The sequence below is a fragment of the Syngnathus acus genome, chromosome 1 (assembly GCF_901709675.1).
Source record: "Syngnathus acus chromosome 1, fSynAcu1.2, whole genome shotgun sequence".
In the NCBI taxonomy this organism is placed as follows: Eukaryota; Metazoa; Chordata; class Actinopteri; order Syngnathiformes; family Syngnathidae; genus Syngnathus; species Syngnathus acus.
The window spans coordinates 6,516,038-6,543,635 of NC_051087.1; the positions used below are offsets into that span (position 1 = coordinate 6,516,038).

Genomic DNA, 27,598 nt, shown 5'->3' on the forward strand with positions numbered 1-27,598 from the left:
GCCGTGTTCATGAAAACGCAGTCGTGAAAGTGCCGTAAAATACATTGCAATCCTTTAATCATTTCCACTGCATGACCAAAATCATCGCACTTGAGGCAAGTCATTTGTATAACAATAATAATATACTGTCTGTAGTATAATAATATGCATTCAGCAGCAAGCAGCAATTTAAACAAAAGTGCAACGTGAATAACAGTCGAAAATTGAGGACATGCAATTTGAACAGAGTGCACAAGCATTACATGCTTGAATGAATATCAAATTTCCAATTAGCACTGCTAAATCATTGAAAGGAAGGGAGGAGGGAGAGAGGGAGGGACAGCGAGACGAACCAACTAACCTCTCTCCACCTCATTGGTAGCAGCTGCAACCACAGTAAAGACGGCGGATGGCGGAAAGCAGAGCGAGATGAAGAAAAAGACAAATGACAGCGAGATAGAGAGAGGAGAGCGCCACAAAAGTTAGCAGTCGCACGTGATTAGCGCAACGCTAAAGCAGACACACAGCAGAGCAGTGTTAGAACAGAGTAGAGAGCAGTGATTCCCAATTTATGTGCCATGGTACATTAGTGTGCCTTGAGAGATCATTAGATGTGGCAGGAAATTGGAAATGAGCCAATTTCCACTTCATTGCTTGGAAAATTACGGTGCATTTACTCAAAATAACACAAATTTTAAAGCATGTGTGGTTTGTATGTGTTTGTAGTCTCCATCTCGACATGTGTGGCATATTGACACTTTTAAAAACGGTCTTAAGACATTTCTTTTTAAAAAGGCATTTTCTGTAGCACTGAGATTATTATTATTTTTTTAAATGTAAAGTGCACTATAAATATAATTTATTATTATTATTATTATTATTGGGGCGGAGCTACAGAGTCTCAACGCAGATGTGTGCTCGAGCTCTTCGAGTGAATTTTTGTCCAAAATCAATTGTTCTGTAATCCTTTTATTTCTAAGGATAATGTTGTAAGATTAGTTTAAAGATATATAAAACTTTTATATATATATATATTTGCAGTTTAAACTACTAATCAAAGGCAATTATAAAAAAAATGTTAGGGGGGTGTTTGTCAATTGCATTTTTTTTTTCCAAATAGGCAATTATTGTACATACTTTTTATGACATTTTTATTTAGTGATGTGCCCTGACATTTTTCGAATGCAAAATTTGTGCCTTGGCTCAATAAAGTTTGGGAAACACTGGAGGAGAGTACTGATGTGAGTGTGCGCGTCACCATGGAGACGACATTAGCCATGTGTTTGTTACCTGTGTATTCTGGTGAGCACATGCATGTGTAGTTGTTGATTCCATCGACGCATGTCGAGTTGTTCTCACAGTCGTTATCTTCACAGTCGTCGATGTTAAACTCACAAGAGTCGCCCTCAAAGCCTTCGGGGCACACACACCTTGGAGCGAACACACACACTGCATTGTCAGCATCATCTACTCGACATATTCCCGGTAGAAAGTCATTCATCTGTTGACATAAGCGTGCCTTGAGTTTGTAAATACAGTTCACACGCACACCCACTCACACACTGAGCACAGTCGGAGAGGTAAATTATGGGACTAATAAAAGCTCTCATGCGGCATAGAAGGATTAATATGTCATTTTGTTGTCAAGCACAGCTTCTCACTGCGACTAGCCACAATCCCCCAATACCGAAGCAGGAAAGGTTACTCTACAAATAATGAAACTAAAGACAAAGCAGCTGGAAAGTTGAAGAGTTTGCTGGCGTCACCTTGTGGCCACTTGCCCAATCATGTGATACGCCGTTAAAAGAATGAGTTCCTGGGGATTTGAATAATGATGAATATTCTATAATATAGATGTGCAGGCTCAGCGAGAACATAAATCAGACAGGAATGGTAAGGGGTTAGTGTGGAAAGTCAGGAGAGAAGGTGAGGGAGAAGCATTTATACTGATGTAGATTTATTTTCCACGCAATTTCATTTCCACATCTTATAGGTATGTTTTAAAAATGTAACATACAAATTCCCTGTGACAAATGGTGGGCAGAAAATGCATGAAATATGAATGTAATGTCAAACTGAAGGAAATAGCATGGCCAGAAGATAATTTTCGTGAAAGTCAGGTAAGGTGACCAATGTACAAATTGCTATGTGCATCTCATCTTCTTTTTTGTTTCAAGCATAAAATCTGATCAGATTATTATTATTATTATTAAATTCTGACTGTCATGTTCAAAAATCCAGATTGAAAGCAAATTACCTAGCAAGGGCTAAATTTGGTCAGATTTCTTTTTTTTGCATTTGATATAAATTTTGGGACACTGAGGGTTGAGAAATAACCTCTTCATTAAAAGCCATTATAATACCCGACTACAATCTGCATAAAGAAATAATCTTACCAGAAACTACCTCCTTCGCCTTCCTTTAGATGACAAGTTCCTCCATTCTGGCAGGGATTACTAATGCAAGCATGAATGGGCTCCTCGCAGTTTTGGCCCTACAAAGATAAAGCATTCTTTCATCATTAAAAATCCTCATAACAAGAATCAAACATTCTAATCCGTTCATGAGATCCTGTGTTGTACCTTAAATCCATATGGACAGGTGCAGCGGTAGAAGTGCACCGGGTCATTGAAGCAGGTGCCGTCATTCTTGCACGGGCTGGACAGGCAGGGCTCACATTTCGCCTGGATGCTGATATCTACTGGGCCTGTTTGTTGCAGACACATTACATGGAGCCAACACCACATAGATGATCAGTTTGCATAGTTAACAAGCTCAGACATGACCGCGAAATTAGACTGCGTGGACACACAAGCACACAAACACACTCACGCACAGACATTGACTTGCACAGAGTGTCTTTTGCTTTTAGCGGTCAGAACGATACACAATGCAGGTCCAAACACGGAGTTGCAAAGGGGAAAAGGAGTCTGGGTGGATAAGACGAGGGATAACCAGGCCGGGGCAATATCAAGGAACTGGGGGAAGCGTGACTGAGGAGGAATAGGTGATGAGCTACTTTACCTGGCACCAGAAAACCACAAGGCCCCGGGACTTCTACAGTGCGTCAGTTAGATTAGGTTAAAAATAGGATTCAGTCATGTGATCATTGTCAGAAAAAAAAAAGTATTAGTTCACGAAAGATGAGATTTAACTTTAACTTCAGACAACACCCCACCAAATAATCACTCGTGTCAAAATGTAAGCAGTTTAAATGTGTTTTCTCGGGTAAAACTCGTAATTGGCGACTTGTGGTCTCCTCTTGGAGTCCTCAATTGCGCTCATTGTACACATTACAGATGTGTACAATGGAACCTATAAAGCAAAATGGCTCTGAGGTCTTAGTTACAATCCATAAATGTCAGGAAAAACTATGCCACTGAAGTCACAGAAAATCCCAAAAATTCCTCGAGCATTGACTCCATCTTATTGAGGAATTTTGTGGCTTCTTTGCTACACTTTCACAAAAGATGGACCAAGAACAACAAAAGATTGGAAGAGAAGAACGTGAAAAGGAAAATACACAAAGTTATATCACACTAGCTTCAGTCGCCAGATCAACATGGCCTGTCCTCATTTTATCATGGCAGCTCTACAGTAGATTATTTCAATTTCTCAAAATCCAAAATAATCAACCCAGAATGGATTTTGTTCAACCTCATAGTTTCCGCAGTTTCTCCTTCTACGTGCCGCTGTGCTGTTGAAAGTAGAGCAAGCATCGCGCATTCCACATACCTGTGCAGGTGAACTTCTTGGATGGCGTGGTGAGCAGCAGTTTGTCGGTCATGTCGCCGGGCCCCGCGCAGCGGGCGATGCCGGGCTCTTTGTAGCCGCTTTTCACCCAGTCGGACAACCACTGCATGTGGCAGTCGCAGTGCAGAGGGTTTGCGCCCAGAGCCCTGCCGCAGACATATTTAATAGTTATACACTAAAATATAATGTTGATCCAACATCAACTTACCATTCAAATACTCCAAATGAATGATTTAAAGAAATATTTTCAAATACATATTTTCTATTACCCATAGGCAGACAGGCTGCACGTCTCGCAATTACGTTTACATTCCTGTGGGAATTTAGTCGTGAAGTCGCGTGAATTTTTGCAATGTTATTAACCTTTTCTTGTAATATGATGTATTTTTTTTTAGTTTTACTATTCTTTTCAGTGAGGTTTTAATACACCTTCACAAAATCCAATTGTGTGGAATCAGTCAAAATAAAAACATGATCAAATCCTGCAAAACAATTTTGGTAGACCTGGTTCCCCTTTTTTTTTTTTTCTGGGCTACTTTAGTGATGCTTTCAGTCTCATTCAATGCCGTTTTATCCTTACCCACAGCGCACTTCAACTGCAATAAAAAATATATTGTTAAATCTTTGCGACTTTTCTGAAGACAGATTTTTTCCCCAGAGCTCTCATTAGCTTGAGTACCTAAAGAACTGGTCAGTGTGTGTGTGCATGTGTGTGTTGCTCACAAGTGTGAAAGTGATGACAGGTCTTTGAAGGCTCCTTCTGGTATGAGTGATATATCATTTCCATGGAGGGACCTGAGAAAGAGAGTTTAGTGAGACGAGTCTGGCTGAGTTCCTGCACTTCGGCTCAACTTTGAAGCTACTCACAGCAAACGCAGAGACTTGAGTCCATCGAAGGCCCTCACTGGTATGCACCGCAGACGGTTGTAGCTCAGGATTCTTTTGACACAAATTAAACATGTTGCCATGGAAACACGGGCACAGAACCAGCTATTTGTTATTATTTGCGGCAAGTTATGCTTGGCCACTTTCATACAGACGGATGCAAATATTACTCACTCACAAACACACAATGCTTTGGTTGACATGGTGATCAGTTTGCATGAAGTTTGATTGTTGTTTTATATTCACGTGATTTCAGAAGTCAAACAGGATTTAGTAGGAGACGCTGTATGAATTTGTAAATGGCACGCACAACGGCACAAAGAGCGCAAATGAAAAGCCAGACTCACAGGGTAAGCAGCTCAGACATGTTACTGAGGCTGTGGTTGGACAACGTGCTGATCTGGTTGTTACTCAAATCACTGAAAAGGAAACAATAACAAGTCCATAAACACACACATGCCGTTCTATCAATCCATGTGCGGAACATAACACATTCCGAGTGATACTGTACAGATCTCTGACAAAATACCATTGGGTTACTTTTGGCAGCAAGCAAAACCACAAGGCGCCGGCACATTCTATATTCTAAATGTGTGTATCGTTTCCCTCGCCGTAAAAGTGGAACGTGAGCACAGACACTTACATGAGCGTCAAGTGTTTGTAATCGGAGAGCTCCACAGGAACCTGAGTGAAGTGGTTTCCATCCAGATACCTGGCAGGTGGAGGGATAGAGAAAAGAGACAGAAAGAGAGAGAGAGCAAATGAGAAGGAAGAAAAACGTTATTTAATCATGTGAGAAATTCCTCATCTCCAGCAGAGTGTGCAGTCATTTCTGCATGAGCCACAATAAACACGAGCGTTTAATATTCCATCCTATTCCAGTTCAGTCACCGTTTCTCCAGCTTGCTTCCACGCACACACATGCATCAACCAGAAAACCAACCCAAAATATTAATTGCTTATGTTAATGATGAAAAATGGCGTGATGAAAGGACTCAAAGTTTCTGCCTAATTTTGCACTAGTAATCTAGGCGAGGTGTGTGTGGTTATCATGTCCGACACGCAGCTCAAAGGCTTTGTGTGTTTAAATCTCAGCTTCAGACTCTAATTTGTCTGTGCCATTTTGACCTAACTAATAGAGCAACATCCAAAGTGAATCAGCACCGTGCTCACTGATGATAAATGGACCTGTTGAAAAGGTTGCAATGTGCATTTGATGAAATCACTCACAGCTCAGTGGTTTCTTTGGGCAGGCCTTTGGGCAAAGCGGTGAGGCCCTTGTTGCTACAGCGCACCACCGTGTCCAAGCACGAACACTCCGCCGGGCACCTCAGCACCGGAGAACAGCTGTTGTCATCGTTACCTAGTGAAGATGGATAGATGGGACATGAAGCCACCCAGGGAGAGGAGAGGAAGGATGATAGCTTTCGTTTTTCTACGCCTACTGCTGCAACCATTATCTCTCATTTTGCAAAGAGAAAATTATGCGATGAGTTTTATTTGTTTTGACTGAGTGTGAAAGTTGACCAAAATATTAAAGCAATGAAATTATTTTAATTTGTAGTTGTGAAGTTCAATTTTCATGTATTTTACTTTATTGTCTTTGTATACTCAAATGTATTGCTGAAAGATGGTGAAAAACACCATCAGGTCTTAAAAATAAAAAAAATGGTAGCAGTTCTGAGAAATAAATAAAAATTTATCAAAATATTATCAAATGTTGAATTGCTTTTGAAAAGTAATCAAAACAGAAACAAGCTAATGGTAAATTCTCACTCCATCGTACCGTCTTCACAAGCAAAGTCTTGGACAGCCACATCCTGGATGGGGATCTCTTTCAGGAAGTAAGGACTCTGGCAGCGAGGGTTGCCCGTGACAATGCGTTTCCTCCTCAACCAATCACCGAGCCAGGCCAGATGACAGTTACAGTTGAACGGATTGGCCAAAAGGTTGCTGGAGATCAGAAAGTGGCCAGGCATTTATTCATTTGATCATTTTCTCTTTTTGCCTTTTCTTGCTTGTACTCACAGAGTCGAGAGCGAGTGGAGTGTGTCGAAGGCTCCGGGGTTCATGGAGGTGATCTGGTTGTCGTAGAGCGACAGCAGACGCACTGAGCTCAAACCCACAAAGCTACTGTTGCTCACGCAGCTGATGCGATTACTCCGCAGCATGCTACTCAAACACACACAAACATATGAAGTGACTCACAGTAGATTTCTAAGACTACTTTTGGTACGCAATACAAATGTACTATATGTGTGTGTGTGTGTATACCCACAGCGTGCGCAGGCCACCGAGTCCTTTCAGCATGCGGTGATGTACATTTTCCAATCTGTTGGAGGTCAAAATGAGCTCGTTGACCCCTGAAGCTCCTTCAAAAGTGCCCTCCTCTATGTCAGCGATGCGGTTATTACTCAGGTTACTTGTGCGGGAGAAAGAAGGGCAAAGGAAAAAAAAAAAAGAAATGTGAGACATTTGAGGGTGCAAACAGGGGAATTCAACGGACATGAAAGGATGAGGAAGTAACCCTCTGCAAAGATGAGTGTTTTCTCTTCATGACCTGAATGTGACTGTGTGTGTATAGCGACTACGATCCACTAAAGCTCACTACGTCTGACTCACATCTTCCTCAGATGGGGTAACTTTTTGAAGATCCCTGTCGCCTCAAGGACAGTAAATTCATTGTTGTTCAGACGCCTGAGGGGAGAGAGGGAGCCAGAATATGTTTAGAGGACAACCACAGAGAAAAAAGAGCAGATGAAGGTTGACGCAGTCTCTTCTCAAAGCCACTTGATGGATGCACTTGGTCGTCGGCGACAGTAAGTGACTCACAGTTCGGCAGTGTATTGAGGGATGTGGTCTGGTATTTTGGTCAGCTTTTGGTTGGAGCAGTCCACTGTGGTGCCCTCGCAGCGGCACTTCTCGGGACAGGCCAGGTCGGCGAAGCAGTCTCCTCCCAGCTTGCTGCGGTAATCCTCCGTACCTGGTTACAATCACAACGGCAGGGTCACAAAGTTGCCGGCATGCCCGTCGCGCATGAGTCGAACCCCAGCATGTACTGGTAATCGCCTCCAAAGTTGACAAAAAAAAAAAATCCATACACACAAGGTTCTTTCATCCTGTCAAACACAGACAGAGGTCGAATTCAAAATGCTTGCACACGCAAACACACGCAGACAGTTCTGGTGTCTTGCATCTTGGCCATGCTGTAGGGATTGGCAGGGCCGTTCCATGGTGCTTGACAGAACCATGTTCTACTTTTAGGAACCTGGCAGTCACATGGTTAGATCAAGCACAAAGGAACAACCTGCTCACCGACTGCTCCTCCGCTGGAACACGGGGTGGGGAGGGTAGTGGCAGCGAGCGAGGAACGAGGAGGTAGGAACAGGAAAGGGAGAGGAAGGATCAGTTCCCACTAAGTTTGCTAAGGAAAAAAAAAAAAGGCCAATTTATATTCTCTGATTTCAAAAATAGTTAATCATTGGTTTGTTGTGTAGCCCCTCGAAGGAAACTATGACTACGATGCGGCCCGTGACTAAAATGATAAATTAGGTAAAATATGAATTCATTCATCTTCCAAAGCGTTTAGCCTCACTCAGGTCACCGGCAATTCTTGAAATAAATACATTTTGATTATATATAAAATACAAAATGCAAATGTTGGCCAATCAAAAACTGATGGAGCTCGAAGCGTCGTCATGAATTCAGCAGCTCAGCGAGCGTCAAATGTTTTGTTTTTTGTAGCACACGTCATGGATCCTATCACATGACATCAATGTACCTCACAAAACCTCCGTTCAGTGAGCATCAAAGGAAACTCTTCTTTGGCTTTTTTGTTATTGCAACATCTCTTCTGCAGCGAGGGCCGGCAGCCTTAATTCATGCGACTTGTGCTTGACCTCAAGGCAGTTTTAGGAATAGAATCATTTGTATGATAATATGATAATATTTGCTGCTGCAATGAAAACTATTAACATCTCCACATATTTGTTTTTAGACCAAACTTGTGAGAATTGTCATACAAAGCGAGTGATGGGAGGAGAGGCCAGTCAGTTTGGTAGAAATTGCCAAGGAAAGAAGTTAAAGCACTTGGGGAGGAGAAGACAAGGGCGACCAACAATCTAAAGTAACAAATCCAAAGACGACAGGTGAAAACTGAGGGATGAGGGGCATATTATTGAAAAACAGAGGAGGCTGCCTTGATCAAGTCAATGGAATGAAAGAAAGAAGAGGGGAGGGAGGATGAGGAGGGAAGCAGGAGAGAGGAAGTCGAAACCGGAAGCAGGCGTGAGAAGGACGTAAGACATAAGAAACAGGAAGTAACACTGATTGCAGGGGTTGGAGGAGAGTTACAGCGCCAAGAGAAGCTTTTTAGGAACACACACATACACGCACTCACGTACGCACGAAAAAATAGATAAACCTTTGGTTGTTAGGGCCACCATCATCTTGTTGTTTATAAATGTACACGGGGGAAGCACAAGGGTCAGGTGTGCGTTTCGACGCAAAATGGCATCTATTTTGTGTGTGCGTTACTTACAGCCGACATGGTGTACTCCTGAGTATGTGAGAGAGGCAGTACAGAGGAAAGAAGAAGGGAGTTCACTTATTTAGTCAAAACAGGAGGCAAGAAACCAATAATAAGTGGAGAAAAGAAAGTAGGGAAAGTTTTTTTCACAGGCAGGTGAAAAAGTGTGTGTTGGCATAACATGACACACGTGCATTTGCTTGCTCTCCAAGCACAAAATTAAACATTCGATTAAATTAACAGCTGTCTTTCAATTGAAATGGATAATTGCATATTTGTAAAAAAAAAAGTAATAAAAAGTAGGCAAGTAATGTATTCTTAGCTTTTAGCAAGTTATCAGAGGGAATTATGTAAAAAGATAATTTCAATTATGGAAACGGCAATAGAATCGAAACTATTGAGCCACATGTAAGGATTGTAATCATAATAATAGCTGCCCGAATGTTTAGTCAACTTTTAAACCGACAATCTTCTTAAAAGATTCCGTTTTTATCTGCATGTGGTATCTGAGCTTTAAATCCTCGCTTCCCCGGTGAGCCTCTGAGTTAATGACTGCAGTGAACACACACAACACACACACACACACACGCACACACACTGCGCTCTGTGTGCCGCTGCAGTAATGACCACGCCAGCAGCTTCCATACAACTGTCCGATTTGCATATTTCCCAGCACCCCTCCGTGCGTGGCAAGCGCGTGACCTTTTGATGTTGTACGGCAGACAAAACAGACAAAGCTGCTGGCAGACACACGGCCATGATGTCTTTTTATTTGCGCCTGTGAAGTGAGCTGCTGGTTCATAAAGTTTTGTCTTATTGCTCCACGTGCATGACATGCAAAGCTCACAAATCAATTTTTTACTATTCTCATTAGAATGGTGGGTGCAGTGAGTGTGATGAATAGTTTATGTTAACATCTGACGCATTCGAGTAAGGCAATGGTCACACAAAAATGTGTACAAAAGAAAAAGGCACAGAAACTGTTTGGGGCAGTAAAAATTCAACATTTTAACATCTGCTTGTAGATGGAGAAAAGCATGAAAGATTATTATTATTAGTTAAAAGACTATAAGAGAAATTGTTACGTGATTGGGGATGTGCCCCACCCATCAATGAAAGTCAGCTGGGAGAGGCTCCAAGATGGATGGATAGATGTTACAAAGATAAAATCTTAATATTATAAATAAAAAAAAAAGTCTGACTCGTTCAAGAAAAATGTTAAGAGAATAAAGTTATAATTTGAACAGGTGAGTGTACCACAAAAATCGGGGACCTCTATGGCCACATATTGATCCGGTGATCATTTTTAAAAACACTTCTGCTTATGTGATGCCGTTATAATTACTTTGCAGTCTGTGTGCAGGTGGACTTCAAATCGGAACTGTTGTGTGAAGAATTTGAAAGGTGTCAGTGAAAGCACGGCACTCCAAAGCGTGACTGCATTCTGTGACGGAGTGTCGCGCACACACACTCCACTCGCACACATACACACATGCTTGATGTACAATACCTGGGATGAAATATTGTTCTCTAGCTATTGCAGGGAAACAAAGAGAGAGTCAAAGTGAAGGAAACACAACAAATCCAAAATTGGATTTCAAGAAAATATTCTTTGCTTGTGTGCATGTATGCTGAGAGAAAAAAGTCTGAGGGGAAATACCAAGCAGGAAGACACAGTATGAAAGCGAGAGCGAGACGGGAGCTTGTCAGTTTGCATATCCCGATTGCCCGCGTGTGTGTGCATGGGTGAATGTTCAGTCAGAAGAACAATGAGCTCTGTCACGCTGTGTGTTCATTCGTACCTGAGCAGCGGAACTTCTTGCTCTTGATTTGTCCGATTCGTTTGTTGGCAAGCCGCCGAGGGCTGGTGCAGCGGGCGCCGCTCGTCTCGATGGGATTGTCCTGCAGGTAGTCGGCCAGCCACTTCAGGTGACAGTCACAGATGAATGGGTTTTGAGCTAAATGCCTGTGACACACACATACAGGGTGCACATAAGTATATACACACACAACACATGGAGGCAGGAAGGAAGATAAGTTGTAATCTTACTCCTTACTAGTTGATTTATATTTTATACAGAACAGTAATTGGTTTCGACAATTAATGTGTAGAAATACTGTACAAGATTTTGAGTATATATTTCTGTGCATGTCTGCGGGGAAGATTAAAAAGCTGTTCAGTTTCATACTTATGGATGACTGCTTTGTGATGAAACATTGTGAAAGGTAAAATTTAAAATGTTGCATACAAAGATAAGAACAAGTTACGATAGCAACAGTTCAGCTGATGCGCGCAGTCTTGTAATGTGTGTATTTAAAGACTCATCCACATTTTGTGTTTGAGAGAAATGCAAATATTCATAACAGTAAGCCTGAAATATTATTTTTCAATCATAAGTAAATACAAATGAAATTACGATAAATAGAAAAGTCATTAAAATTAACATTAAATTATTAATTAATTAATTAAATTAAGAATTAATCATGAGCAAGAGGTTCGGTGCACCCTTGACTGATCACCAGCCAATCACAGGAGGACATATAGACAAATAACCATTCACACTCACATTCTTCATTGAACCCAATACAAGCAGATATACTTGACTAAAAGACTTTTTAAATCATGATAAGTGTGGAGTAGTGTGCAGTTTGTATCGCTCAAGGAGAAAAACTTTGTTTACATACAGCGTCTGTATAGCCCTTAGTGATGAAAAGGTTCCTTTGGCAATGGTCTGGAGCTTGTTGTCATATAGTGACAGAAGGTTAAGATTGTGGAGATCCTGAAAGGCATCCACACGCAGGCACGCTATCTTATTTGCATTCAGTAACCTGAAAGACAGAAAAGGTGCATTGAAAGTTGGTGAATAATGACAATAATGGGCTTTCCTGCTATTATTTGTCAATGAATGTGTCTTGAAGTCAGCCATGATGGTTTTTCATTAGGAAGAAGACTTTTAAGCTGAGTATCAATTGTAAAGTGTCTGCAAATACAAATGTGGGGATGCGCATCTACTCACAAGAGCTGCAGAGAAAACAGCCCTTCAAACAGCCCTTTGGAGATCTCTGTTATTTTATTGCCGTACAGAACGCTGTGGAAAACAAATAGATATCAACATTAAATCTGACATTTAATAAAATATTTGAGCAAGAAGCTAAATGAAATTATTATTCATCATCTTTCTGAACAATAAAAAAATATCCAGAAGATAGTTATACTTTTTAATTTTTTTCCAATAAATAATATAGTAAGAAAACTGTTGCAATTTTGGTGGGTAAATGTCAAAATACAAGACCTGTCATATTAACGTCACAAACATTGCTGGTTCATGATTGAGCAAGCCCAACAAAAAATGGTGTACTATTTGTTAGACTGAGGATGGCAAAAAAAATGCCCACTTCATTCTTTGTGGAACATACTTCAGCCTTATAATGTTTATTTCTTGACCATTTTCTTAAATAATAATAAAAAAAAAAAAAAAACTTAAGATACCAATGAAACTTGACAATGAACAATGAACCGCACCACCAGACAGCGTAGCGTCCTGTTCTTGCTGTATGCTCACTGGCTCGGTTTTGCCCCTCATATTCAATGGGTTATTGGTCTGCTTTTATTCATCGCTCATTTTATTTTATTTTATTTATTATTTATTATTTATGGTTTGTGCCTTCTTGTTTTTGTTTTGTGTCGCCTACTTGTATGTCTCGTCACCGTGGGATGGAGGAAACGGAATTTCGGTTTCTTTGTGTGTCTTGACATATGAAGGGATTGACAATAAAGCTGACTTTGACTTTGACTTTGAAAATGGATACAAATAAATTGATATTTTTGGCTATATAGAAGGTTATTTTTTTGTACAACAGGACTCAGCAATTTAAAAACAAACTGTTTTTCCATACTCCGACAAGCTAATATCGACTTGTTTAGCATTCCGACATGGCAAAACATGGCCTTTCCTTGATAACGAATGATTCGCGCTTCTTTCCATTTCATGGATTTTAAACTCTGACAACGTTCCAACCACTCCAACCACATATTTAAGACATAAAGTACACTGAGTGGTGTAACAAAAGCCTTCATAAATCTACCGGCCATCAAGCCGTGAAGAATGTAGTCTGTTATCAAGAAAAAAAAAAGCAAGGCTCTTCACGCTGACTTCACACAGGTCAAGAACGCAAACTCCTTGCTCGACCAAACACTTTTGCGCTCAAACAAAGTTTTTGGTCATTGCTATGCTCCATGCCCGCTCAATCTGCGCGTGTACAGACATGTGTTTGCAATTGTCTTTTAGTTCATTGTGCTGAGTGGCAACTCCTGAGAAACCCGAGGCTGGGAAACGGCGCAGTGCACTTACTGTACACACGCACGCACACACACACACTATCAATGGCTCATTTAAATCGACATAACACGCAATGTACGCATACTGCAGCCTAATGTAGGAGTCGTACTCAAGTGATGTGTCAGCACGAAGGTGGGTGTCCCATTCACTGGCTGGGTGGTGAAAGTGTAATGAGGTGGCAGAAGCCTCCATTCAGCAATTCAGCATTTATGAATTATTGATTCTGGAGAGACGAGATCTTAATATAAGTTCTTCAGACAATAACCCCGCATTGCTTCCCACCCTCTCGACCGCCTCAGCCCGGCCTCACACGCAAACCCGAGTGCTGGGCCAGCGATGAGGTCGTTCTTCTTAAAAGAGCGCAGAGATTAGCGATCAAATGTCTGCTTCGATCACATTTACTTGACATGTCGACATAAAGAGCAGAAGTCTTACTCGCAACTGCAAATGTTTAGAAGTCAATTCCAGGTCACTATCTCCACTATCAGACAGGTCATATAAACATTTGTTCCTGGGTTCAATCAAATTGCTTGTGTCTCATCCAAAAACTGCATTTCTATTTATTAGTGGATGTTTTTTCAAATGTTTTCATGGAGTTTATGAGACGGGCTAACATTGTGAGGCTGCTGGATTCACTGGCGGATCTAAAGGGGAGCCACGGGAGCACTGCCCACCCCCCCTCAAAAAAATGTGCTTTGACCCCCCCTGGTGCCAGGCCAGATAATTGACTTTTAATTAATTCCAGATTTTTTTTTTTTCAACATTCCCACCTGTTGCCCTTTCTTTCTAAGCATTTTTTGAGGAATTTTGAGGGTTTGTAAAAAAAAAAAACTCCCTGAGATATCCTTGACCCATAAAAACAAATCCTAGCTGAATCAGTGACTGGATTAGCCAAAACTCATGCACATCACTCCCTTAACAAAGGGCCGTGGTGAGTACTTACAGAGAGTTGAGGGATCGCAGACCTTGAAAGGCATCAGGAGCCAACTCTGAAATCTGATTGTTACTCAAGTCTCTGTAAAAAGAACAACAGTGAAAATAACATTTACATTTTAAAAAAAGGAGAGGAGTGTATATTTAATTATGACGCTAGTCATCTACTCACATTCTTCGCAGTTTCTTATAAGAAGAAAAGGCGCCGGCTGGGATCACCTTGATGGCGTTCTGCTCCAATCGTCTGGAACCAAACATACACAGACCATTGATGGATGATAATTTAACATTGAAATCGTTTCGCTACTCTTAATTAGGACGGCTGTTTTGGAGGTCTCTGGAATTGCACAAACAGTTTGTGATCTCAAGTCTAGGGAGGGGCTCAAATGTCATCACTGTGATTAGAGCGACCATTTGCAAGACAACCACTGAGAAAAATTTCCTGCCACCGAGTTTATTTTCCATTCTCGCTTCTCATTCACAGAGCACGTTTACATTTTCAATGTAAGGAAGTTTTGTGGAGTTGATTTGGATTAAATTCTGGTGTAATACTGTAGGGGGGCTGCGATGGGATTTCCTCCAGAGCCAGGAAACAAGAGTTCATCCTCAAAAGCAAGAAATCATCTTAGATTTTCATCATTTCTACACATACATCATTATTATTAGATTCATAGTCATTAATTCTGACCACCATGGCAATTAGTGGTAAAAGAAAGCCTCCAAAATGCCAGTGGTGTGTTTTAGGACGCCAAATGTGTGCACATAGTCAGAGCACTATAATATTAGTGGCTGCATGTCACAACCGAAGAATGCGTTCTTTTATTTTGTATTGTATTACAACAATAACTCTGTGCTTGGATAAGAACGGCTTTAACAGTCTGAAATCACTGGAGACATGTCTGAGACCACATCATGTCTCAGGATGCCAAAATAGGTTTTGGTTTTTCACAGCTGTCCGCAAGAAAGGCTTATTTGTCTAATCGTATTTTGTTACAGCAGTGACGTTTCTGAAGTCAACTGGGATATAAAAGCGGTTGAACTGAATCCCATTGGAGTATTTCTTTTGAATTCATAGAGAAGTCATGGACTTTTTGAAACTTGTTGAGTCAAGTCTAATCTGTCATCATAAATCCCCCAATTAATTCAGACCATTAGTGCTTATGAATTCATAATTCAAGGTAAGTGTGGTGACATCTTTTAGGGGCACCAATGAAAAAATAATGTTATAAATCATTCAGTCAGTGAAAATTTGTGACACTGAAACTGCTTATATCCCTTTCAATTATTAGGGTTGAAAAAATTGAAAACATTGAAATTTGAGTGTAGCGTTCCGGAATGGTTTGTTTGGATTTCTTCCGAATGTGCTTCCAAGAACACCTTGTACGTTTCCTTTAATTCCATTTCTGCTTCCAACTCAGCCAGTCGATCGGGTGGTTTTAAAAGTTGGGAGTCAAATTCTGCCACTTTAAATCTAGCAGTCGTTCTTTCAGATAAAGATATGATCGGCCTTGTCCTTTAGATTGAGCTTTTAATTCTTTCTCTTTCATCCCGTCATTACAGTCTTTAATCAGAGAAGAGCTGCATGACCGGGATTTCTCATTTCACAGCTGTGTGGTTTTATTCCACTGCAGTGAGAGAGACAGGCTGTGAGCGAAAACTGTGTACCACAGATATAGTCAAGAGCAGCATGGGGCAAAAGCACGAACAATTGTCCCCATTGTTGACTAGGTGTGTTTAGGTGTGTGTGCAGTGTGTGTGTCTGGAGGCCAAGTGAGTGTGTCTTACATCTCAGTAATAGTTTCAGGGAGGTTGGTAGGTATTTCTGTCAGACCCTTCCCTCTGCAGTCCACAATGTTGTTGCTGCAGGTGCACGACTCAGGACACTGCAACACACTGCAGGACGAAGACGACGACTGGTAACCTAAACGGAGACAATGCTCGGCATTAAGCTTTGCTACTGTGGATAAATCTGCAAAATGCAAAAAGAATTCAGTGAGGAAAATGAAAGAGTGACAGAAAGATGGTTTTGCATTCTGTATGAATTGGAAGTTGAATACTTGCCTTCATCCGAATCTTGAAAAGGATGAGCGACAGACAGTAAGGAAGAAACAATAAGACAAAGCAAATATTTTTTGCAAAGCTTGGAAGAGTCAATACAACACGCCAATAGTCAGCAACACAGATTTGAGCGACTATGCAGAATATATAGGATCAATATATTATTACTGTATATCCAACCATCTATTTTCTGTCGCATTTGTCTTCATTATGGCTGCGGGTGAGCTCGAGCAACGCTTGCTTTCAAGCCGGCATCGGACTGAGTTAGTTAAGCAGCACCAGAGTTGAACCAAAGTCACTGCCCTTTTTTTCAAATTATAGAATATACGTAATGTGTAACCGATGATCCATCTTACCTGTGCAGACAAACTCCTTCTTCTGCACTTCTGCAACATTGTGTCCTCTCAGGTGCGGCGGGGCCATGCACTGCGTATAAAGTCCCAGACGGGGGCGCTGTCGCAGCCACTCCGACAGCCAGGCCACATGGCAGTCACACTGCAGGTTGTTGGAGTGCAGGCGACTTGGGGGGTGGGCGAGGGGTAGGTGGACAGGCAGAGAGGTGGCAAGATGGGGTGATGGAGGAGAGAAACAATAGATTTGAGTATGTGCAGCAGGTACACGATGGAGCAGAGGTGAGATGAAGCAATCAATTGTTCAAACAAGACAAGAGTGAAATGAGCACTTGACCCCGGCCGGCTGGGTGTTGCGTACTCTGTGGTGTAACTTACAAGGTCCTCAGCTTGGGCATATGGTTGAAACTGGCCACTGACAGCCGGCTGATGTTGTTGTTGTTGAGGGTGCTGAGGAGAGAAGACAAATCTAGCCTTGGTACTCCTTGGTTAGTCTAGATTGATTCCGAATCTGCCCTCGTCCTTTTAATAATAATAATAATAATAATAATAATAATTGCGTAATATTTATGAATTAAAGGGTAGGTTCAGACACAGGTGGATTTTCTTTCCCTTTAAAATGGTGTACAGTTATAAATTACAATGCATGTTAAATCCATTTGCGCAAACTTTTACAGGTCAAACAAAAAATTGAAAATATTTCAAAATCCTGATATGCTTAAAAAAAGGAAAGACATTTTTTTTCAGATGAATTGCTCTGTTGTGTGCAAGCAGACAAAGTGTTACTCACAGTACTTCCAGGTCACGTAACGCTCTGAAAGCTCCATCTTCGATACAGCCGATGTGGTTGTAGTCCAGCTGGCTGCATACAAAAGACAAGTTGTGTTTTGTTGAATGCGACTCTGCCTTACAGAGAGAGTATGTTCCGGTGAAAGTCAAGTCAAGTGTAAATGCAGCTCGTCTTGTCTCCACAGCTCTTTGTTCTTTGCAGACGTTAGTGCGCTTTTCCTCCTTTTTCTACATGATGATTCATTTGTATGCATTACCCTTTTCCTCGCCCTCTCTCTCCCTCCCTCTCTCTTTATGTGCTCACACACAGACAATTTATTGTCCATTTATCATAATTGCGTAATATTTCAACAAAATTGTTTGATGTCGAACAATCCGTACAAAAAGACTGCTGTGCAAATGACTTACCTTCAAAATCACCAATACAATTATCTTTAATTGTTGTAACTGATTGAGGCAGAACAGTTAGCCAGTTGCCTCCACAAGCACACACAGACGCGCACACACACGCACACACACACACGTACACACACACACACAGGCTTATTAATGATCAGTCAATACAGCAAGCAGGAGGCACATGACATTTAAGGGAATTAAATATTGATGCACAAACACATTAGTAAACATGGGGTCAAGAAACACACAAACCCATACACACACCATGCCAACAACACACACGCACGCACACACACATACACACAACGATTCTCTCGACCTTTGGCCGAGTGGCGCCAACTTACAGATTCTTTATTTCCACAGCTCCCCTGAAGGCTTTCCTGGGCACCCCTTGAATCTGGTTCTCGCTGAGATCACTGGACAGAGGGAAAGGGCAGCCGGAGAGACGGAGACAAGACAGGGGGCAGAGGGTTATTAAAGCTGAACTATCTCAGAGACACTTGTTTATAGCAGCACCTCTGGCAAATGCAGCAAGAAAGCTGCAGAGCATACAAAGGACTCCTTCCGAACAACACTGGAGGGGGTGTAAGTAAGTGCACTATCTGCAATGATACAGTCGGATAAATGTTATTTGGCTCTGAAAATCCAACACCAGGCAAATGAGACGAAATGTTCAGACAACCTTTAGGGGGCACTACTGACCTCAGATTGCGTGAAAGCTTTCTGCGCTGCCCTCTGACTCATACAGGGCATAGTACAAGGGCATACAGTTGAGAAATTGTTTCAGCCATGTAAAGTAAGATACAAATGTGAAAACCCAAATAAAGCCACTCGATTTACTGCAAGCACAATTTCATAGTATACAGTATTCAATATCACTTTTCTGATCTATTAGAAACACTTTCCAGTGTGATGCAGAGCAACCAATCTCCAAGGCAAAGGATATCTCGGGAGGTCACAAAACAAACCATTATTATTATTTTTTACAAACCCAACAAATTCTTCAGAAAATGCTGATAAAGATTCATGATAAGTTATCTACAGGGAAAGAGTGGAAATATTGAAAAAAGATTCCCACACACACACACACGCAACCACAGTCAGTGCCAGTAAGTGCGCGCTATAATAGTCAACAAATGAGCTGTTAATCATATCATCGTAGGCACAGGGACGTGGAGATATAAATAAAGGCATGTAAATGAGATTTTGTCGCTGAGAATGGATGCAGCTGCTAAGAGTTGTAAGGAACACATCACTGTGGCATTTCTATCCAAGAGGAGAGAAACTGGATGCTCAACGGAAAAAGTCCGGAGAAGCGGGTCTCTGTGTGTTTCAGTCGCCAGCCGTCGGGCTAATCCGGGCCACGTTCCAGACAGACTATTTGACCTTTCCCCGCTAACCCCCACCTACCCGTACCCCCACCTCTTGACCTCCGGTGTGCTAATCGGCTAACAGCTAATGCCCGGTGACATTCCTTACATTCTTGAGTCTGCTCTCTTACAATTAGGCACTCAGATATCCTCCACCTCGTGCACCTGCCGCTACAGCTGCATTACACACGCGCTCAAGCGTGAACGGAAAAGTTACGAACGTGAAGTAGGATGCAGAAGTCTCAAAAGGGAACGAGGGTCCACTTAAACTCAAAAGCATGAACTGAAAGGTAAATGGGGAGGTTGATTGACAGATGAGTAGAGCATGGCTGCAAAGACACAATGTAAGCAAACCTTTCAAGGTTAACAGTGGCATACTTCACTAGCTACAAGAAAATAAAGGAAAATCCAGCATTGAGCACAATTATTCACAATCAAATAAAAACAGCAATATACAACATTTCATTCATTTATAGCTCGGCAAGTAAAATAACCACAACCTGGAACGTATTCACCACACGTCAACTTATTTTGCCACTATGTCACGGCCTAATATATATTTTTTTAAAATACGGATTTTGGGTTGAAACACTTTTCAAGTTCACGTCACGATCCAAGACTCTCTGATGGAGTTTCATCCCAGCATGATCTTCCAATAAGACCTCATAAAGTAGTGGGAGCGCCAGGCTTTCACTTTTGTTGTTTTACACACACAATACAAACACACACGCGCCTTGGTAGTGGACACATGTGGCGCTTATGAATCAAACAGAGTGTATCCTGACACTGTTTTTACAGGACCAGAGGGGCTTTGAAAGCAGCCATGCTCTTTTAACCGCTGCTATTCTAAAACCAAATCAACTGTCTGCAAGCTACTGACTGCATCGACAACGTGAGGAAGAAATCCAAAATGTCTCAAGTGTGTGTGAATTGTCTTTGTAAATGCATAATGTGTGATAAATTTACATTTTACTTTGAGATGATTGGAAGTGTATATATTCTTTGTATAAGCCGAAAGGTCAGAAGCTTGCATGTGCATGCAGCCACAAATTTAAAAGCGATAGGCAGGCAGTAGTTGGAGCCAATTCATGTGTTTGATTGACATTTGGAGTAAAAGTGCGGTTTTAAAGCCTCTTCAGTATTCTAGGTGAATAAACCCAGTTTTGCTCCAGTTAGGAAATTGACTTCTTAGGGTCTTACGGGTGGATTTTCCTCCACAGTTTGCCTCCAAGGCATTTCATTCAATTTCATCTTCTTCTAAAAGAGTTTGAGTGGATGTCAAAAGCACAACTTTGCCTCTCTCGCACACTTGGTGGCTTCTCTTACTTTTACCTCTCCCGCCTCCACATTTTCTTTTCTTTCACCTCGCTTTCCCCTTTCCTAATTTGCCTGTTTTTTTTTTTTATTATCCAGGCTTCCCCGAGGTTTAACCCTTAACCTCTGCCCCCACCCATGTGCCTAAAATGGGCGTTTACCTTCATTAAAAGAGGCTCCAACTGAGCCCAGTGTGTGTGTGAGTGTGTTTTTGTTTGATCAAACCGGAGGTATGAAAGCCACACAGGAACTGTATCACGCTGCCAGGCTTGGAACCCCCTCTGAAAGTGGAAGCCCACCCACCCCCCACCCACACCCACACAACGCATTAGCACACAAGTAACTGCTAAAACAGATTGCTACACATTTTCTCCAGCACTCCTCAAACCGTACATCCACAAGGCAAGAGTCAGTCTTAAAAAATGATGTCAATAAGAAAAAAAAAATGTAATACTGATGATAATGAACACAGAATCAGAAATACAGTAGTCTCCGTTCTGGCTGCTCTGTACAATGTCGTTAAAATATTACACACGAGTATTGATTTTTAAATGATTATTTAAATTAGTTTCTATTCCAAATTATCCAAATGTATATATTGTGTATAATTGACAGTAAAATTCAGTTTTACAATTTACTTTTGTACTAAAGTCCATTTTAGAATTTGTACTTCTTTTGGGTTTGTAAGTACAAGTGCCTAATCAGTGCTAGTTGAGCAAATTTGTTGATTTCTTTTTCCTCAGGGCATGTTTTTCTCATCTTTGGTAGCATAACGTGCGTGTGCGTTTGTGTGTGTGCGTGTGTCAGAGTCAGGTCTCCCATGTGAAGAGCTTAGCGCTGCTTTTCTAAAGAGTCTTTTGAGAGTGAGAGGGGCTTTTGACGCCCTGTGTGTCTTCGAGGAGACCTGGCCATGAAAGAGCGCCACTCAATTCTCACACATGCACCCCTCATCATCCTCCGCCCCGTTCCCTCTCTCACACGCATGCACACACACACACAAGCTCTCGTGCTTACTGTTATACAGTTTCTGAAAATCTTTTGTCTGGGACCTCACGGTCACGGGTTTCTTCCCATGAGGGACAAACCGGGGTTCCCGTGCGTGGCGGGGTGCAGGTCGAAGTTGGCAGAGCAGTATACTAATCATCTTGTTCAAATCCCTTTGGCAGACCTTAATCCTATTAAGTATAAGAATGTGTGAATGGGCATAGTGCAGAGCTGCAAAGAGTAAAAAAAAAAAAAAAAAAGTAAAAGAGTAGGACGGAAAAAAGAGGACGAAGGTGTTGCGATGGAGAGGTTTGGATGCATGTACGGGATGGGAAGAGTGCGAACATGCCTGCGTGTGTTACCTTCAGCACATTCTGGGAGAAATGCTACAAAGTGGACCCCCGAAGATCACACTTGTGAGGGTGGGCAATTAGGAGGAAATGGACTCCCGAAGAAAAGTGGGGAAAAGTAGGAGGCAGAGTGAAAGCAAGGCTTTTTGGAAAGTGTTGCAAGCGCATTTGGAACTGATGACAATCCTCACGCCCATGAATGCCGATCCATAACCAAATTTGAAGTGAGTCTTGAAAAAGATGTGAACAACCTTTATCACACATCTCTTGTATAACGACTTTAATTGTCTGTTGAATGATAGATGCCCCCCCCCCCCATCCTATCTCATTGTCTGCATCTCACCATCATGCATCACATTAATACTTTAAATGCCAGGTATGACGGTTGCCATGGCTACAGCACCAAGGCTGGACACCTTGTAGGGTGTCCCCTACTGTATGTCTGGTGACCATGCTGGCGACCCACCCACCCTCCCTCCGAAAAATGTGTGTGTTTTCTTGCTGCATTGCGACATGATCTTGAAGCCCTTGAACCCTTTTAGTATCTCGCAACAGACCATTTGTTGTGACTTAATAGGTGTGACAAACAGAGCCAGTACATCTCACTATTAGGCAATGGGACCATGAATTCATTTTCTGTTCACAGGGAAGCTTGATCATGACTTTTGGGAAGGGTTGACCATTTTTTTTGAGTTGACAAAACTGTCTCTTTTTTAAGAGTGAAAAACCTGATCTTGCATGTGCTGCAGAATGTGGGTAGTCTGAGGTTCATTACATCTCTTTTCAAACCAGAGACGCATTAGTCAGCGGTCTGAGAGCATGACATCATCTCAAATGTTTACACATATAATTAGAGATCAGCGTGCAATACATCTGTCGTGCATACACACGAGAAATGGATGCATGCAGTAATTATATGCAGTAATTCTAGATTTGCCAGAACACAGGCATCCTACTGACCTTTATTTATGTATTTATTTGTGTTAATTTATTTATGTATGTGTGTATTTTTTTTAAAATTACAGTTATTATTGTTTGATTTTGAATGTGCGCTTTATTTATTACTCATGTCTTTTGTACTATTTCTGTGTAAGCTACTGGAACCAGAATTTCATGAGGGAGCAATCCCAAGGGAGGAATACAATTGAGTCTAATGATCTTTGGACTTCCGGACATACGCTCGTCACTTTGCAGGCACCTGCGGAATCAGCATCACACTGTCCTGTCGTCAGCTTTTGAGATGGTGACCGGCCGGGGTGGAGGGTGCCAGCTGGGATCAGCTCAAGGTCTTTGTGACCATGAAAAGGATCGGCTGTACAGAAATGGATGGATACTGTATACTTGATGAAACGTCCCCTAAAAAAAGTCACAGGGAGGGGTGGCGCTCACTGTCTTAGATAAGTAGGGATTTATGAGACTATAAAGATTTCTGACATTTTTATTGTGTGGGAACTATGGGAACTATGCCCCGTGCAAACACTTTAGGAATGGCTCCCTTTTTTTAGGGCTGGAATTCACCATAAAAATGAAACAACCACACACTTGCACAGTCGATAACTTTTTGGCTCCTAGAATAGAAAAGGGTTGGAAATAAACACACCGAGGTTTACACTTGGGATTGTGCTGGCATATTTAATCAGAGCTAAGATGGACATAATATTGACAATAATATTTAATTAATCAAAGTCAAAGTCAGCTTTATAGACTGATCATAACGAATATTTTAATGTACAAGGTCTTGTCTTAGAGCACTTTGCAGGTGTACCTAATGAAAAGTCCAGTAAGTTAAGTGCTGGCTTATTCCCCGGCTGTGCTTTTATCCATTCCTTCCCTTCCGTCATGACTTTGTCTCATCCTCAAATCTCCCCACCCAGCAGCACCCGCCCATGCCTTGCTCCTTGTGTAATGAGTTTAATCCATCAGCCAGACAGTGTTCATCGTATTCCGATAACAGCGTTCACTCATTGCTCGCTGCCGTCTCTGTCTTTATGAGTCAACAGCGTTAAATCTAACACCTACACGTTGACTATGACAGCATGCCAGAGTCTATGAGTGCGTGCGCGTGAATTTAAACAACCAGCTCAGCACTAAAAGCAAACCTCGGCTTGGTGGAGCGTCCAAAACACACATCCAGAGTAGACACGGAGCGATGCACCACAGCTAAAAGAGCCACGGCTGGACGTCCTGCCAGACCACTTGGTGGCCACATGACATCATATCCTTTTCCTGTTTGCTTTTTACATGCTCCATACTAAATGAAACAGATAAATAGTTTATGACAGCACACAGACGCATGGCTCACCAATTGTGTGTTAGTCTAAGTGCGTACGTGGGTGTCTCACCCGCATCTTTGACCTGATCTGTCGCAAACTCCCTGACCCAATAAACTGGAGCAACCTCCTCTCTTCCTCGCCTGCATCTGTCTAATTTTACACAGAAGAAAAATACTGGGGGAAAAGCCAGTGTCGAAATGTCTCAAATGTGTTGATGCGCTCCCAAAAAAAATACTTGGCTTTTTCTGTCGACTTCTATTCCTGTGCGATTAGTTTCATCTATCAATCACAAATTCACCATCCTGCCCATCACTCACTCATGGCTCTCTCATTCCTGTCATACATCAGTCATTCCCTCATTCTCTTCAAACGTCATCCGACTTTCAGCTCAGGCACACGACCAAAAGACGAAAGATGAAAGCCGAAGCAGCCGAAATTCGAAGACGGTGAGAGTGAAAATGTTGGCCATACAATTCATCTCGTGACGTTGAATCGTATTCACAAACGACTCTGCTCTTTTGGGTGTAATCTGCAAATACGCTTTAAGACCGAAAATAGCTTGAAAAGGATTTAAATTGCTTAACAAACATGAAATAAGATCTTTGAGTATTCTCTAAGTGATTGACAGCCGAAGCCCTGGAAGAGAGCCTCTGTGGTTATAGGGAATTTGTCAGGAATGAAGGGCAAAGTAGCTTATTAGTGGCATAACCGCAGTGTGTGTGTGTGTGTGTGTGTGTGTGTGTGTGTGTGTGTGTGTGTGTGTGTGTGTGTGTGTGTGTGTGCGTGTGTGACCCGTCATGCATTGAAAAGAAAAAAAAAAAAAACTAAAAATTGAGACTAATCACACAGCGGGTAAACGCGCACACACAAGTACGTGATGGGGCATCGTGATGCAAAGTGTCTATTTGCAGCACTTGGAGTTCACATTTTCCAACCATAGAAGTTTCAATTTGATCGGAGTAAAATGTTAACTTATTTTCAAAAAATGCAGCAAAATGACACAGTGAAAGGGATGAATAGAGTTTCCTGAAGGTACATTAGGGACAATTAATGGTAACTCTACTTTTTCAGGGTACATGTGTGCATGTCACGAAAAAAATTTTGATGTGACTATTTGATTTGTCTACGTGTACTTTTCTACATTATTTTTAAAGTCTGGTCATTTTCTTTTTTTTACTTGGTTGGCTTTTTGATTTGCAGCTGACGTTTTTCAATTTACATTTTTCAATTTGACCTGAAATGGCAGAGCCTTTTTGAAATGTACCTCTTTTGGAATGTATTTCTTTGAAAATAATTACTTGCACGAATAAAATCCAGCAGTGTTTTTGACCTTGCACCTATTTTATTCAAAGCATGCGTTTTCATCAGCCGACTGGAAAGATGACTCTGATGAACACGTGACTTTTCCTAATGTATTATCCTCCATGATTTAGGTGTTCTGTCCAGTTCGCCGGCCGTGTCTCTGCATGCAAATCTCCCCTAGCGTGGAAAAATGTGCTGAGTTTGAAGACATAATGAGAGGTGGTCATTGAGGTTTCAGCACCGGGGCAGAGGAAGGTCACATTGGGATGATGTGTCACGTGTGCCCCGAGAGAGTTTCTCGCTTTCGTCCCGAGAGGCCGCTCACTTAAACTCGGCGTGAGAATGAGCCCCCTCGTCAGTCATCCCACAAAATGGGCCATCCATCAGTCAGCCGCTTGGCTATTTGAGGATGATTAGCCCACGAGAGTTTACAGTCATTAGGTCGACACCTGCGTGATGCCTTTGGACCAGACGAGGAGGGGGCTGGGCCAGAGCGAGACAAAACATAAAACATTTGTGGCCATTGGAAAGAAATGGAAGCTCTCTTGGGAAGAAAAGGAACCAACTGTCAGAAAGCATCTAGTTTGTGCTCCCTTTTATCACTACTCCACCTCTTTGTCTTTGTCTTGCTCCAAATCTATTCAAGATGTCTCCACAGACCCCCATGCCCGCCACCTCGCCTCTGTTTGCCAGCTCCTGGCAATCAGAGACCAGCTGAAATATTCCTCTTCAAATAGTTTCTCTCCGTCAATGTTGTCTTTCTTTCTTTCAGCGCCGCAGAGGCTCGGGTCGCACACACTTGTCACCCCGGCCCAGCTGTCCCGCACCATCTGTCCGCTGGCCTGCACCGCAGCCCTGGCACTTGAAGGCGGCATTTACTGGCACAGGCCGATGACGCCCGAGAACAATTTGTGTTTATTGGGCTGTGTCAAAACAAATACAATATGCGGAGATTATGGGAGGGAGACAAATAGCAAAGGGCGAAGAGACCATCCGAAAAAAGCTGAGGGGTGAATTTGCAAAGGCTTATGCATGAGCTGGACTTCATGTACGTAATCATGGTTGGTTGTTGAGGTTTTTGTATGTTTGTACTGCATTTGAGCAGAACACAGTTTCTGATGAAGTGAGCAAAAATACTCTGTGTGTGTGTATACGTGCTCGCCGGTGTGTGTCCAAGTGTGTTTGCCTCCGTGATGCATTCCTGTGAGCAGCAGGTTGGAAAGATGGGCCGTGAAAGCAAACAGTCTCCTGGGCACCAGCCAGACAACACACAGACACACACACACACTTAACATTTTAAAATTCAGTTTGTCATGTTTGAAATGCCCCTCCTCCCTCAATTTTTTATGCTAGCTAGTTGCTAGTGGTACTACAACACACAAGCGTAATTTAAAGTGATCCTAGAAGAATGTGGGAGGAAATCAGAGAAAACCCATGCAGGCATGGGGAGGACATGCAAACTCCACACAGGAAAGCCAGAGCCAGAATCAAAACCTGCACCTTATTATTATTAGTCTTTACCATTAAGTTTGGTACAATTTTTGTTGATGTCAAGGCAATATATAACCTTTTTTCCTTTTAACAAAACGTCTTTCTGCCGTGACCCATAAATTATGTGGTCATGGCTCATTTCGCACAGGACAAGTCGAAAGATTTGACGTGGTCGGCTGCAGCGCTAAGCGACGCCGCTCTTCCGTTGACCAACCACAGCATTAGACAAGCTGTTTGGTTTGAAACAAGAACCACCTGGCTACGGGCTCTTCCAAATATAGCTAATATGCTCATGTCCGAGCTTGACGAGCGACTTTTGACAAGCTACATTCCGGCGATGAGGGCATAGGGGGCGCTAGTTAAGCTTAGCTTCTGCTTTTTGAGGGCTGTTAGCAAAATTAGATTAGTGGTGTCCATGTGAGTGGGTAATGCATTGAACAGCTGTGAAGCACATACACAAGCACCCACCCACCACCGCATACACACACACACACAGACAC

The 27,598-nt window shown here is 42.1% G+C and overlaps 1 protein-coding gene across 9 annotated transcripts in view; it reads right to left on the bottom strand.

Annotated features, from left to right (window-relative positions):
- slit2 (slit homolog 2 (Drosophila)) overlaps nucleotides 1–27,598 on the bottom strand; it is a 63,303-nt gene that overhangs the window by 4,751 nt on the left and 30,954 nt on the right. Inside the window, exons 6-32 of one of the 9 annotated variants that reach the window (XM_037261355.1) lie at nucleotides 18,359–18,430; nucleotides 17,617–17,688; nucleotides 17,205–17,276; nucleotides 16,833–16,996; nucleotides 16,480–16,491; nucleotides 16,204–16,339; nucleotides 14,591–14,662; nucleotides 14,429–14,500; nucleotides 12,163–12,234; nucleotides 11,831–11,974; nucleotides 10,948–11,111; nucleotides 9,158–9,175; nucleotides 7,450–7,600; nucleotides 7,240–7,314; nucleotides 6,896–7,039; nucleotides 6,646–6,789; nucleotides 6,404–6,570; nucleotides 5,848–5,980; nucleotides 5,261–5,329; nucleotides 4,965–5,036; nucleotides 4,600–4,671; nucleotides 4,456–4,527; nucleotides 3,715–3,878; nucleotides 2,562–2,686; nucleotides 2,376–2,473; nucleotides 1,270–1,409; nucleotides 341–364 (exon numbers count right to left, since the gene is read on the bottom strand). In XM_037261355.1, the coding sequence (XP_037117250.1) occupies nucleotides 341–364; nucleotides 1,270–1,409; nucleotides 2,376–2,473; nucleotides 2,562–2,686; nucleotides 3,715–3,878; nucleotides 4,456–4,527; nucleotides 4,600–4,671; nucleotides 4,965–5,036; nucleotides 5,261–5,329; nucleotides 5,848–5,980; nucleotides 6,404–6,570; nucleotides 6,646–6,789; nucleotides 6,896–7,039; nucleotides 7,240–7,314; nucleotides 7,450–7,600; nucleotides 9,158–9,175; nucleotides 10,948–11,111; nucleotides 11,831–11,974; nucleotides 12,163–12,234; nucleotides 14,429–14,500; nucleotides 14,591–14,662; nucleotides 16,204–16,339; nucleotides 16,480–16,491; nucleotides 16,833–16,996; nucleotides 17,205–17,276; nucleotides 17,617–17,688; nucleotides 18,359–18,430 (2,720 nt within the window). Of the gene's footprint in view, nucleotides 1–340; nucleotides 365–1,269; nucleotides 1,410–2,375; nucleotides 2,474–2,561; nucleotides 2,687–3,714; nucleotides 3,879–4,455; nucleotides 4,528–4,599; nucleotides 4,672–4,964; nucleotides 5,037–5,260; nucleotides 5,330–5,847; nucleotides 5,981–6,403; nucleotides 6,571–6,645; nucleotides 6,790–6,895; nucleotides 7,040–7,239; nucleotides 7,315–7,449; nucleotides 7,601–9,157; nucleotides 9,176–10,655; nucleotides 10,680–10,947; nucleotides 11,112–11,830; nucleotides 11,975–12,162; nucleotides 12,235–14,428; nucleotides 14,501–14,590; nucleotides 14,663–16,203; nucleotides 16,340–16,479; nucleotides 16,492–16,832; nucleotides 16,997–17,204; nucleotides 17,277–17,616; nucleotides 17,689–18,358; nucleotides 18,431–27,598 lie in introns of all 9 variants that reach the window. The other 8 variants (XM_037261344.1, XM_037261382.1, XM_037261365.1 and 5 more) reach the window with 8 other exon arrangements.